Source organism: Vipera ursinii, assembly GCF_947247035.1.
Source record: "Vipera ursinii genome assembly, chromosome: 4".
NCBI lineage: Eukaryota > Metazoa > Chordata > Lepidosauria > Squamata > Viperidae > Vipera > Vipera ursinii.
This window is the reverse complement of record NC_139514.1, coordinates 34,432,261-34,446,821: the sequence shown is the minus strand read 5'-3', so window position 1 is coordinate 34,446,821 and position 14,561 is coordinate 34,432,261. Positions and strand designations below refer to the sequence as shown.

At 35.0% G+C, this 14,561-nt stretch overlaps 1 protein-coding gene across 4 annotated transcripts in view; it reads right to left on the bottom strand.

The window, feature by feature from the left end:
• The window catches only part of BBX (BBX high mobility group box domain containing), a 94,290-nt gene that overhangs the window by 51,061 nt on the left and 28,668 nt on the right, over positions 1 to 14,561 (bottom strand). For 2 of the 4 annotated variants that reach the window (XM_083361369.1, XM_083361367.1), the window contains exon 3: positions 14,099 to 14,150. The exons of the other annotated variants lie outside the window; for them this stretch is intronic. Coding sequence is in view for 1 of the 2 variants with exons in the window: in XM_083361367.1 (XP_083217493.1) it covers positions 14,099 to 14,101 (3 nt within the window). In the remaining variant the exon portion in view is untranslated. The remainder of the gene's footprint in view (positions 1 to 14,098; positions 14,151 to 14,561) is intronic. 4 annotated transcript variants of the gene reach the window in all.

The window sequence follows — 14,561 nt, the reverse complement described above, 5'->3', positions numbered from 1 at the left end:
TTTTTAAAAAAAAATCAATAAAATATATTACAGAAAAAGAAGAAAACAACAAGTCACTACACCCTTCCTGGACCTCCTGATCAGCAGATATCACAATGGCAAATTAGAAATGCAGTCTACAGAAAACCACCCATTACCAAAGCAACAATCTCCCACAAGAGAAGCTGTGTAAGGACACTGCAGCAATCCAGAACAGCGGAAAAAGGAAACGGAGCATCTATACAATACATTCCAACAAAATGGATACGATGCAACCTCATCAAAAAGTCCTTGACCACTCAACCTAATACAGCACAACCAACACAAACCCTAAAAAGAATTACACTACCATACATCTAGAATATCTCAGAAACTGCAAACAGACTGCTACAACTACATGAAATCAGCATAGCACACAAGCCAAGTAAAGCTCTTCAAAATATCCTAAGAAATCAGAACACCCAGCAACCCCAGAAGAAAAAACAGGAGTCATCTACAACATATAATGTAAGAACTGCAACAACCACTATATAGGACAAAAGGCAGAAGACTGGCAGAACGCATCCATGAACATCAACTGGCAGTCAAAAGGCATGACAAAAAATCTTTAATTTCACAACATATAGACATATTTAACCAGTTTCGATTGGGAAAATGTGACAATCCTAAACCAGGCCAAATCCAAAAATGCCAGGAATTTCTAGAAGCTTGGCTCTCTGACAAATCAGCCATCAACAGACACATAGAGATTAACAACATCTATAGACTATAGTATGCAAAAGAGACAATCAACCAGCCCCAAAGAGAAAAAGACTCCAGCACCTCTCCACCAGTAATCACCACACAGATCAGCATAGCTTAGCTCCAAGGTCAATTTCAGACCAACAATCAAATAAGCAAACAAGAAAAGGCCAAACAAGAAAAGGCCAAAGAGCCATTAGTAAACAGCCCAACCAAAGAATCCCTAAGACTTGCCCCACCCACACAGACAGACAAGACACCAAAATATAAACTGATAGCACTGATGATGTTACCTAGTTTGGGTAATGCAAAGTCTGCAAGAAAATAAACGAGCTCAGAGAGCACCAAGGACCCTTCATACAAAAATGAATTTGCTTGTTTATTGAAGCCTGATATATTGGGACAATTTATTTCAGAATTCCTGGTGAGCATGGCTGATTGATATGCTGTTGGCTGATAGTTCTGAGAAACTCAATCTACCTGGTTGGTACCAATTTGCAAAAGGCTGTGCTAATATTATAAAAAAATATATATTTGGCTTGATTTAGCAGTTTACATAATCTGCCTCAAGTAGACCATAACAATTTTATACTGATGAAGTTATCACCATAAGTCATTTATCTATTGCTGTCTGAAGAAATCTATTTAGCTAAACATACAGGAATCCTCACTACTTTGCACATTGTGATCTAGAATATTTCAAGTTCAAGGTTCTAGAACACTGCCTTACTTGTTTGGAGGGGAAAGTAATGCTTCCTGTTTAAACGCACATCAAAACTTTGATAAGTTTTTCCCCCTTTTAACTACTACATTTCACAATTCACCTTTGATTAAAGTAGCAGGCTAGAAACCAGGACACCTGGAGTTCTAGTCCAGCGTTAAGCACAAGGTCAAATGGATGACTGTGGGCTAGTCATTCCCTCTCAGCCCTAGAAAGCAGGCAATGGCAAACCACTTCTGAAATCTTGCCAAGGGAATTGCATGGACATGCCTAGGCAGTCTCTAAGAGTTGGATTCAGTTAAAGAAAATCAAATATCACACATATGCATAACTTGTATCTACTAATTTTCAAAACAGATTTCTGTTAGTAATTATGATGTAAAACAGACATTACTCAGTAAGTTTAAATCTTTTTTGCAGACATCAATATCAGTACTTTTTGCTGACATCAATATCAATAACTTACATAAATGTTTTTATAGCAAGGGGAAAAATTAAACATGAATTGTTGCAAGATGTCAAAGAGAGAGATAAGGTTAGGATATTATTTAAAATTGTATTTTGCTGCTGTTTGGTATGGATAAAAGACTGGCTCACTTTGAAAAATAGGAGGTTACTGGATAGGAAAGGATATGGTTTGAGATTTGGGTGGCATGACAAATCGAAGGTTAACAGATTTTCATGCTGTACTGAAGGTTGGAATAGATATAAACTGAGATTGGCTTCCAAAATTACTCTATTATTGCCATCCCAATAAACTTTTCAGAGGAAAAATGATATCTACACAAAGCTGGTTGACTTAAGGAGATTTATTAATTTTTTCAAGGAGACTTTAAATCAGGGAACCACTGGAAAAGAAGGGTTTTAACTGTCAATGGTTTATGTTCAACTGTTAGAAAGATGTAACTGAGATAAGAACTTTGGTTTTACAAATGAGAAAACTGAATGTGAATGGATTTGTATACTAACGATGGAACATCATTTTGCCAAGATGCATAAACATTTATTGAATATATAAGATCAGTAAGTTAAAGATTTTATTACTAAATGGGCAATTTCTTTTGCACAAATTATGCTAAATCAGTGGCAGATTATATGGAAGGAATTAAAATTCACTTTGAGTTATAATTTAAAGAGACTTTTTACAAGATAATTATGTTATTTAACACCTAATAGATTATCAAAGAAGTATAACTGGAATGTTAAACATATGTTAGAGATGTAACATCTCTGAAGGCACTTTTTATCACCTTTGTCGGCTAATAGTTATTGGGATCAGATTTGGTGGCTAATATTTATTGGGATCAGATATGTACGAGAATTCTTAGAGTAAATGTATCACTGAACTGGAGGTTTTTCTTTTAGGTTTGATGGGTAAGCACATGGAAAAAATATGGGACTTTGTTTTTATATACAGTAAGATAATATCACAACCATGCCAGGGTTGAGCCAGTCAACTCTTCCTCATCTAGAGTCCTTAGTTTCCAGACGTTTAGATATTATTATTAATAATTTCTTATAAATAAAAGGTAGTTTTCTTGTGAGTAGATATCTACAGAATTGGATTACAAAGCTAACACCTCACTGAAATTTAAATCTATCTGTGGTTTCAGAGAATGAATTAATCTCTTAATACTATTATCAGTGACTTGCATGGGTGTCATTCTCTACCTCCTGCTAATTTTCATTTTAATTAAGAATTACACTAGTCATTAGAGCAGCATCGTTGCATGCTGGAATGGATACCTGACTTCCAGTCACTTGGACATCTTCAACTACTGGAATCATTTGCAGGTGTCTAACCTTTAGTCAGTTTTAGCCGAGGAAATTTAGTATCACTACTTATTTAGTTTTATATTAATTAACATTACAATCAAATATGTTGAAGTGCATGATGAATTTCAACAAAAGAAGAATAGAGTCACCTCACATATGGGAGATGTTGAAATAAGTGAAGTAATTAAGAATTAACACTATTTAAAACTTAATAGGGTATACAATGTAGTTGAAAGAAGTGCTTTACAAGCTATGAATATAACAATGTATCTATCACATTAAAACAGTAATGTTCTTTGGAATAGTAGACAGTCACTTGTCTGAGATGGTATAGGTTCTCCTACTTGAGCAGGGGGCTGGACCAGAAGACCTCCAAGATCCCTTCCAGCTCTATTCCTATTCTATTCTATTCTATTCTATTCTATTCTATTCTATTCTATTCTATTCTATTCTATTCTATTCTATTCTATTCTATTCTATTCTATTCCTATTCTATTCCACTTAAACATGGCTGCTTTGAAGGTTATTCCTATTTTGCAAAGGCAATATTTCTGGAGGGATTACCAATGAAACAATTATGCAAGCACAAACACAAATACACAGCCAACAACAGTCTCTAAAGCAGCTTTACCACCCTTCTGAATTTTATGACAACTTTAATGCTTCAAGATGTAGTGCATAATTCATATGAACAAAAACTGTGAAGTGCTTCTTTTGAATGCTTTGCAAATCCTTACTAATTAATTCCCTCTTGGATTGCCACATTGTTTTTTTCTTTCTCAATTAGTAATATTGTTAACAAATATTTGGATGGATTACCAATAAATGTAATAATGAATATTTGAAAGCACCATATTTTCCAATTTAAAATGATTGAATTACAAAGACCTTCTGAAAAAAAAATCATTAGATGCCATTGAGTCAGTGTTGACTTTTAGCGACTACCTAAATTTTCTCCATGATGATCTGTCCCTAATTTGGTCTTTCAATGTTGCCTCCACTGATTCTGTAACAAGGAGAATTTAGCTTGCTAGTAAAGGTTTCTCACATTACTAAATAGCTCCTAAGCAGCAATGAGCAAAAATATATTACAATTCAACAAGAAATCTTACTTTAAAATATACAAATAAAAAACCCTTTTTCAAGACCAGACACACAATTTTCTATTACTTTCAGATTTCCAGTCTACTAGTGTTAACTGCTGAATTTCTGAATATCTTTGTATGTGTATTTAAAATGTTACCTAATCTAGACTGAAGGTTTGATAAAACACATTCCAGGATTATTCTTGAAAGAAAGAGAAGTTTCTTTATGAAAAGGCTAACTGACTGAACTAACAACAACAGTAATAACAATATAGTTGCTGGTGATTATGTAACATCAAGTTGGTGCTGACTCAGTGACCACATAGGATTTCCCAGAATGATCCAGGAGCCCAATATAGTCTTCTAAAACACACTCATTGCCATGGCAATTGATTTCATCTACCTTGTTGCTGGTTGTCCTTTTGTTTCGGTCCACTTTTTCCATCATCAGATCCTTCTCCAAAGAGCTAAGTCTTTGCATTAGGTTCACAGTAGGACAATTTGTGCCTGGTCATTTGTGTCTAAAATGACAATTCTGAGTTGATTTGCTTGATGATCCATTTGTTTGTTTTCTTGGCTGCTCATGGTATTGTTAGGAATAGTAGAGACAGCACAAGAAATAGTTTTAAGGACAGCAGGAAGATCTGCTATTAGGGCAACGATGAAATAAGCAGGACTTAAGCCTTGACAAAGAATATAGCTTGAAAATGTCTCAGACAAGCACCTTCCTAGTTTGCAGGAAGACAAAATGAAAGAGAGGGGAAGCACATTCAGACCTGCAAGATTCTGTCATTACAGCTATTAAAATAAAAGTAGACTTCTCATTCTGGTCTATCTTTTAGGGTTAGCAGCAATCTTTTTCAACAGCAATGCTCAATAATCTTGCTATCTAACTTCAAAGTCCATCTTTCTTTTTCATAGAATATCGTTGTTAGCATTATTTTGATCTTTATAGGTATAGACACATCCAGGCATCTGGATTTCTTTTCCAAGGCCTTCATGATTTCTACTACCACTTGACTTTTCAATGGATTTTAATACCATTTATAGTGTTATTTCAAGAGGCACTGATTGCTTCCTGATGGCGCCTCAGGGCTCAGCAGACTTTTCTGGCACTGCACGCAAGGGTACAGTTATACAGCATTTCTTTATATGTGAGGAAATTTTAAATTCTGGCTAGCCTTGACAGCAAAGCACAGAAAAGAAAGACAGATCAACCAATCAGTATGCAGGATGCACACCTCTACAGAACGCATAGTTGGGATTTGGGATGTGTTTGCACTGTCCTGTCTGCAGCCTTCTGCTATTTCCACTTACCCATCAACCCCTTTGCAGCATAGGTATGTGGGCAACTCTAAATCAGCCTTTAGTCAATTCTCATTTGGACTACTGCAATGAACTGTAGCTGGGTTGGTCTTGAAGATCACTCAAAAGCTGCAACTGGTCCATAATACAGCAGTTCATGTACTTAAGGACCTGTATCATTTTAGGATTTGTGACACTATTACTTCAAAAGTGCACTATTATTTGGTTCCCAAGTTCAATTCAAGGAGTTAGCAACTTTTAATGCCCTTTATGGATCAGAACATTGTCTGCTCTCAACTGTTACTGCCTACTCAGTTAGATCAGGAAGAGTGGGTCCTTCTGCTCTTAAACCATTATCATTTGCAAATGTAACCCAACTTCTCTAGAACAGCATCCCCCTAGAGATTTCACACTATTAGGATCAGGAAATCTATTAAAATCCTAACAGTCTTGTTAACATAGTGTAGAAATTTAAGAATTAGTTGGTGTCTGTAATGGTCAATTGAAATAAATAACAAATAAATAATCTGCAATTTTAATTCCTACTTGTTGACTAAGGGGCTATTATATAAGCTACTGCTGTAAGCATATTGTATGCAAAAACTGATCTGGTTAATAAAAGTGATATGCACTTTTTGGTTATATTTTATACTTAAAAGTATACTTATTCTTCTGATCTTGTCAGGTACTAGGCATGCAATTCAGTTTCCTGAGGTTAAGTTCCACTCATCTAGATGAAACTTATTTCTGTGTTGATATGCAGAGAATTGCAATGCCTTACTTTTTTGAGCAGGGCAGATTTACTTCTAACTTCTATTCACATTTCATACAACACTACATCACTATTTTCATGGTGTAAATGTATGTGCCCCCCCACCGAAAAAAAGCTGTGTATTGCATAGGAAGTGAATCTGATAAGAAATAGGAGGAAGATGACAGTAAATTAAAGAGAATGTATTTGCAACTACAGAGGAAAATGGAAATCTGAGAACAGGGAGATATGCTTCCGTGCTAGAACTGTTAAGCAAACACATAGCTAAACATTATGTCTTTAATTATAGACTTAAGTTGGGTGCTGTATGCACAGCATCCTGCTTACAGAATATCCATTTATCAATTAGACTGAAAACACTCTAAACATATGCTTTGATTAAACAAAACTCAGTCTTAGACTATTACAAGTAATCTCAGGTAGAATAAACGAGGTTATTTTTTTTTACTAATAATATAGAACCTAGGATGATTATGTAAGATAGCATTTCTCCAGGCAACAAAAGTCATTTTAATCAGTTGTCTGCCACAATAGAATTCTCTCTCCAAACAGTGACACATAGTTTGCAGATGATCTCTTTTTTTGTGTACAGTGAAGTTATTTTATCTATATGTAATTTTTAGCAAAAGAGAACAAGAGACCTCTGGTGGTCTAACGTAATATTGGTGCCTACAAATATTCTCTTATCTTATAAAAATGGGTAAATAGCATACTGTGGATATTTTTTGCATTTTTATTGATTTATTTGATGTATTCATACTGAGAAGCATATTCCCTGATATCGTATTCATATTCCCTAATTTGGGAAGAGTAAAAATCTATTAAGTAAACGAATACATAGCATAGCTTATCAAAACCTTAATGTGCTGGCAATTTTTCTATAATCTGCAGACTAACAAAGTGATTCTTTTGAAATACTTTCCCTTTTTGAAAACTAAGGCAGTATATATAAATACAAAGTGTTCCTCCCAAATAAGTACTAAATAAAATAAAGGTAGGAAATAAAAAATAAAGGGAAAATTAAATATAATTTCCAACACTATTCAGTATCTTTTTACCAACTTTGATGTTACCATGTCTATATCCAAATTTATACATTGCTTTATTCATTCCTTGGGATTTCATCAACCTCACCTATCCAAACCTTTTTCAGTCTTCCCCTTTCTTTCAATTGATGGACTTTTTTCTTTACATATTTGTTTTCCAGTTTTAATCTTGTTCATTTTCTTTATCTGACCAAACCACTTCAACTGACTTCTTTCATACCAGTTATTCACTTTGAATTTAATCAGCATACGTTCATCAGCCATTCATTCTTGATCCTACAGTATTTCTTATTTTACTACATGTTTTCTAATCAACAAATTTCAACTGTAATCATCTTTTTTTAATTCTGACAATTTTAAAAAATAAATTTTCCTCTTCATGGATCAAGGCAGTCGAGTCCAACCTTGCCAAACTAGGTTTTTCATCCGCCTCAATTCTCAAATTGGACTATGACCAAGCAAAACAAACCTTACGTCAAAGGGTAGAGAACATCGAGAGCCAAGCGGACTTAGGTTTAGCTCCATTGTTTCTGGCTCCAGACTCTATTAGATACGTGGTTACACCTGCCAGGTATCTAAGTCAGTTGGAGTCAGTAAACCACCAGAAAGCATTCTCGCTTGCACGGTGCCATGCGTTTCCATCGGCTGTCCTGTACGGCACGTACAACAAGACACCACTGTCTGAAAGATTCTGCCCCTGTGGCTCAGGAGAGGTGGAGACCATTGGACACATACTCCTTCAATGATCCTTCTACAGAGCCATTCGGAAAAAACTATGTCCTCCCCATTACTGATAGGCATCCTGGTCGTTTGGAAAATATTTATTTACAGTGGCTGCTTAAGGACGAGCAGGCAGAGATCAAAGCGCAGGTGGCCAGACTCTCTGCCGCAGCATTGGGGATTTGCCAGAAACACATAATAATCATTGTAGATCTTTTTAATAACCTTTTACAATTGATTTTATTATGTGTTTTACCCAGTTTTAGACTATACTCATTGTATTTTTATTGTCAGGTCAGTGTGATTCAGTTTTTTGAAGTTAGCTTGTTTTTGATATACTGCTTGTAAAACTAGCCAGACCTTGGTCGCCCATTGATTGCACCATGGATTGTGATGTATTGCTATGTCCTCTTGTGATGGTTTTGTTTAGTTTTGTTTTATTTGGATGTTTGATTTATGTGTGGCCTTTGGCTGTAATAAACAAATAGTAAATTCTGACAAAATGAATATTCGTATCAGTATAATGAAGTAGAAAGTAGATTTTCCTACTTTCAAAATCATGTAATGGTACATAAATATCTACTACAGGACTTTTTGAATGTCCATCAGTTTTTTGATGCCATAGCTGAGCCATGAATCTAACCTATTTTAGATTCAACTTTTAAAAAATGTTCTTGGTGCAAAATTCTATAATTCTGATTATAACCTTATGGCAAGCAAGATAATTAGATATCTCTTGGTTTATGTTTTTTTAATCATAAAAGCTTTAAAAGGGAGAAGTGTAAGTTTATCAGTAACAAGAGAAATCAGACATTAAAATGGTTGCTAAAGCTATGGAAATAATTATTTCAAACATGGACCATTAGTTTCTGACCAGCTTTCATAAAATACAGGAAAGTGATTTCAGCAATATATAGAAGAATGTGGTGGAGCAAGCAAAAAATGAGCAGAGAAAGAATGAAGCACAGGCAAGACACTTACAGACTATACTTAGCTGCTAAATTGAAGAATACCGCATTACTGACATACCAGTAGCATTGCTAACATAAACAATAATAACCAAGTCATTCTTTCACATGGCAGTGAATATTTAGTGGCCATTAAAGTATACGTTATTAGACAACTGGCATATCCGCCAAACTGAATCACTAAAGATGTTATACCGAAACCAGGTATGTAAATTTCAAGTGCATTTGTAAACTAAAGTCCTAGAAGAACAATCATTACAAAATTGAAGATACTAAAAATGCATCATTGAATGTGGCAGAGAGATTCTTATTATGTTTTTGGAGTATTGTAGCAAGTGCTAGATAAATTGATAAAAAGAAAAAAAAGTTGAAAATTAAAAGTCCTGTGTCATGGATCTCATCTTCAAATCGTTAAAGTAACCATGGATTGTTTATTTTTCAGTCTCCTCCAGCTGTTTTATAAGCTGTTTCCATTGAGGGCCTAAAAGCACATATTTACCTAAGTCATATAATAAATGAGAATACCATAAAAATGCAGAGCAATGCAAAATCTGTCTAGTCCTTATTTTTCAGAATACTGTGTGAATAGGTGCACAGTTCTAACTTCCTACCTTAACTTCAGTCCAATAAAGCCTCTTTGCATTATTTTCATATTTCCTATACATTATCTTTGGTATTATTAACAAATTATATAGACACAAGCAGTGGTGGGATTCAGTAGGTTCTCACCGGTTTAGTAGAAATGGTAGCTAATATTTTGTTGACCAGTGAAGTGGCTGAAGCCCTAGTCCTTTTTCACAAGGCCTAGAATGGACCGCTGAAAGTGCATGGACGCCATTTCCAGAAGTTCATTCTGAGCCTCGGAGGCCTGGGGGAGGCCTCTCAGGCCCATAATGGCCCACCAGAAGTGCATGGATACCGCTTCCGGAAGTCTGTTCTGAGCATTGGAGGCCCAGGGGAGGCCTCCCATGCCCAGAACGGACTGCCAGGAGGGCGTGGATGCCACTTCCGGAAGTCCATTCTGAGCCTCCCAGGCCATGCAGAGAACCGGTTGTTCTGGTATTTGAATCCCACCACTAGACAGAAGTACATATATAAATCCATAGCCATGTTAAGAGTAATGATCATATACAAAGGTTAGCTGCCATGTACATAGATATCAATATTTAAAAAGATTCTTTACTATCCACATAAAACAATGGGAATACCATTTTTCTCAGTTTTACAATTTCCTTCAAAAACATTTTTTAAAATAGATATAATGACTGGATACACAATTTATGATTTTATAGCTTATTTATGATTGAACTCTAGTCAACTCAATTTTTACCTGAGTAAAAATTAAGCAGATTTAATCAATCTTCCCACTACACAGTTTTATCCTGTTTGTCTTCCCTTTATGTTCCCAGAGGGTTATCCATAGAGTTGTATCCTAATTAAGAATGTCTAGTACTAAATAAGTCAGAATATTTTTTTAATGTAGCAAAATGAATATGAGTGAGACAAAATTCTAAAATTTATATAGAACTGAGTTTATTTTATTAGGCCACAAAGCAACATGGACAAGTAATCTGATGTTGGCAATACTAAATGAAATCAATTTCTGGAAAATGAGCCATGTTGAATACATGCTTCTTTCTGGCAAATCTAACTGGTACAAATGAAGAAAATAAATGTTCACTATATCATAATTTTGCCCTAAATTTTCTGCAGATAATTCTGGGAATGTAAAGTCTTAATTCAACAGCATTCAATGATAAAGCTGGAACTCTAGTATTTCTATCATTTGTGTTCTTTTTAAGAACACATTTACTTTGGTTTCAGAATCTGTGCTTTCAGATTTACTTTTGTCAGTTATGTGTTTATGGTTTAGCTAATGCCATCCAGAAAAGTGCATATCACTGAGATTACTTAGTGGAAAAACAGATCATTCCTCTGAAAGCCTTTATAACTGCAGGGCAAATTTGAGAAAACCTATGAAATTCTATGCTACAGCTGGTTTTATTATGTATACAACCTATGCACTCCATTTAGTAGATATGAATGACTGTCCAAATCACTTACAGAAAATGTGCATCACTCTAATAATTCTGATCCTGGATTAAATAATATACCTATTTGTAAGTGTCATCAAGGTGGGTCCAATACTGGCAACTGTATGAACAAGTGCTCACAATTTCAATCTGATCATTGGAACAAATCCTTATTTCTTCCAAAGATACCCTTATAATAATCTTGATCCCAACCCTATAGTTAGGCTTATAGCTAAAGAAACCTTACTGCATATTAAAAAGCAGCAAAAAGTATAGTTTTCCCAATACCTAAAAGGTAGCAACTAAGGCAGTTGATCTCATTACTCTTTAAAGATGGACGTGTGTGTATATATGTATATGTATATATATATATATATATATATATATATATATATATATATATATATATATATATATATATATATATGCAAATTATTCAAATTGCTAATAAAGAATTTGGGAGGCTAAGATGATCATTTCGAACTCATTTATGTTCTCATCAGTTAGTCATACCCTTTATCTGAGATTCGAACCCGGGCTGATTGTATATCAGGCAGTGTTTTAACCTCCTGAGCCACGGGGTTCTTTCAAAAAGCTTGTCAAGGCTTTTTGAAAGAACCCCGTGGCTAAGGAGGTTAAAACACTGCCTGATATACAATCAGCCCGGGTTCGAATCTCAGATAAAGGGTATGACTAACTGATGAGAACATAAATGAGTTCGAAATGATCATCTTAGCCTCCCAAATTCTTTATTAGCAATTTGAATAATATATAGGTAAAGGTTCCCCCGCACATGCATGCTAGTAGTTTCCAACTATAGGGGTCGGTGCTCATCTCCGTTTCAAAGCCAAAGAGTCAGCGCTTGTTCGAGGACGTCTCCGTGGTCATGTGGCCGGCATGACTAGACACCAAAGGCGCACGGAACACTGTTACCTTCCCACCGTAGTGGTCCCTATTTTTCTACTTGCATTTTTATGTGCTTTCGAACTGCTAGGTTGGCAGAAGCTGGGACGAGTAACAGGCACTCACTCTGTTACGCGGTACTCGGGATTCGACCCGCCAAACTGCCGACCTTATTCTATGTCTTTTAAAAGTTAAAGAGCCAGTTCGCTTTAGTAGTTAAGGCAGTATGCTAGAAATCAGGAGACTGTGACTTTTAGGCATGAAAGCTTGCTTTGGTGACCTTGGCCAATCACTCTCTCAGTCCAATTCATCTCACAGGATTGTTTTGTGGAGAAAATAGGAAGGGGAAAGAGTATTAGATATGCTCACTACTTTGAATTGTTTATAAAAATAATAAAGGCAGAATATTAAATAAATAAATACTGTTAGCTCTACTGGACGCTTTAGTTATTAAAATCATGTCTTCTTTATTCTAGGAAAGAAAACTTAATAGTATTATTTTAAGATTTCAGATGAAACTTTTGCCTGTGGCTGAATAGCTTTGGTAGACACTATTTTTCCCCATTAACCTGAGTTATGAGATCAAGAATATTATGCCTCAAATTTATAATAATTTTGTGCAACCTTTGGGTAGTGGACCACATATCTTTATCTTCCCAAAGAGTTATCATCATTGCACAACTAGAAATGATATAGGAACTAAATAAAGAGCTGTCGGGGGGAGGTGCCACTTCTAAAAAAAGAAAAAAAGAGAAGCCCAGTAATTATAAATTACTGGTTACTGATCTCTAGATATATATATTAGAGCAGGTAATAAATCAGGCTAGTATATGTACACTGTAGATAGTTACTAATGATCTTTCACAGGGTAACTATTCCAGTGGGCAGAGGAAGCACTGTGAATATAATTCACCTTGATTTCAGCAAATCTTTCCCATACAACATTCTCACTGATGAGCTGTTAAGTTGTATGGTACCACAAATGGCTAGCTAACTGCTCTAAGAGTTAGCTACTGCTTTATATCAATCCATCTTGAGATAAGTGTTATTTAATATTTGTATTAATGATATGGATAATTACACTGATGGGCACATTATCAGATTTGAGGATGATAATATTGGGAGGCCTGGTCAACTTCCAGAATGACAAAACTAAACTAGTCTAACCTGGACAAGTTGGCAGACTGGACAGACAAAAAGGATGTCTTAACAAGGAAAGATGTAAGGTATTACATTTAGGGAGAAACAACATGTAGAACACACATATAAGGGGAATTATGATATGGAAATACTACATTATTAAAGGGATTGACAATAAGCTGAATATAAACCAGCAGTGTGAGAAGCTGTCAAAAGAGCTAATTCAGTTTGGGGTTCCATCAGAAGTGACATTATATCAAACACACATGAAGTCATTATTCCTTTCTATTTGGAATTGGTGAATCCACACACCTTAAGTACTGGGGCACCATATTTCCAGATGGGTATTTACAAGTTTGAGAAATTTCAGAACAGGCCAACAAAGATGATACAGGAATTTGAAGACATATGCTTTAGGTGAAGTTGTTTCTCTATGTCCCATCTTATATCTAACAGAATGAAGACTGGGTTGTTTTCAATTTCTTTCTCATGTTTTTCTCTTTTCTCAACATGGAATAATCTTTTCTGAAACTCTCCATTAATGTTTTATTCATTTTTTCCTCATACCCATGGCCAAACACAATTTCTTTACAGCACAACAGTGGATCAGTCTACCTATAGAGGTGGTAGATTTTACATTTCATCTTTATGCAGTGAGCAATTAAGACCGAGTAGGATAAAACCTGATTGACTTTTTAAAGGATTGAGTTCTGCTGGGGGTGATAATCTACTACTTCTCATGTATTCATATTCAAATAAAATAAATTGACAGCTAAGAGGTTGAAGAAAATAGTATGAATATATACAAAAAGAAAAATTTAGACATGTTAATAAACATACTTATCTAATCAGCTGCTACAAAATGAAGTTACATCAATTCCTTGCTATTCAAACAGCCTTTACACTTACCATCACCTCACCAGATTAGCAGAGCCTTTCTACCCATCCTTAATTTCGCCTCCTAGAATTTGCAAAAATATATTATGTCAATATCTTCTGCTGTTTCATTAAAATTGAATTATAAATTAGCAATTTCTAACACACTTTAACAAACTATCAAAAATGCTAGCTCTTAAAGTATATTATGTTAAAATTTGCAGGTACAACACTATTTTTGAGGTTTACTAAATAAAGGAAATGATTTGATTTAAAGCCATAGACAACACTGATAGAAAACAATGAAGCTAAGGAATAATTTCTAAAAAACTAAATGTAACCAAAACTGTTCAATTATCCAAAGGTTTACTAATAAACTGTTATTTTTTAAATGCATATGAATGGATGGTGTTAGGGTTCTGTATTATTGTTCAAAAAATTATTAGGAATTTATAAGGATCCAAAGAGGTGCCTTCCCAGCCCCATTTTACATTCC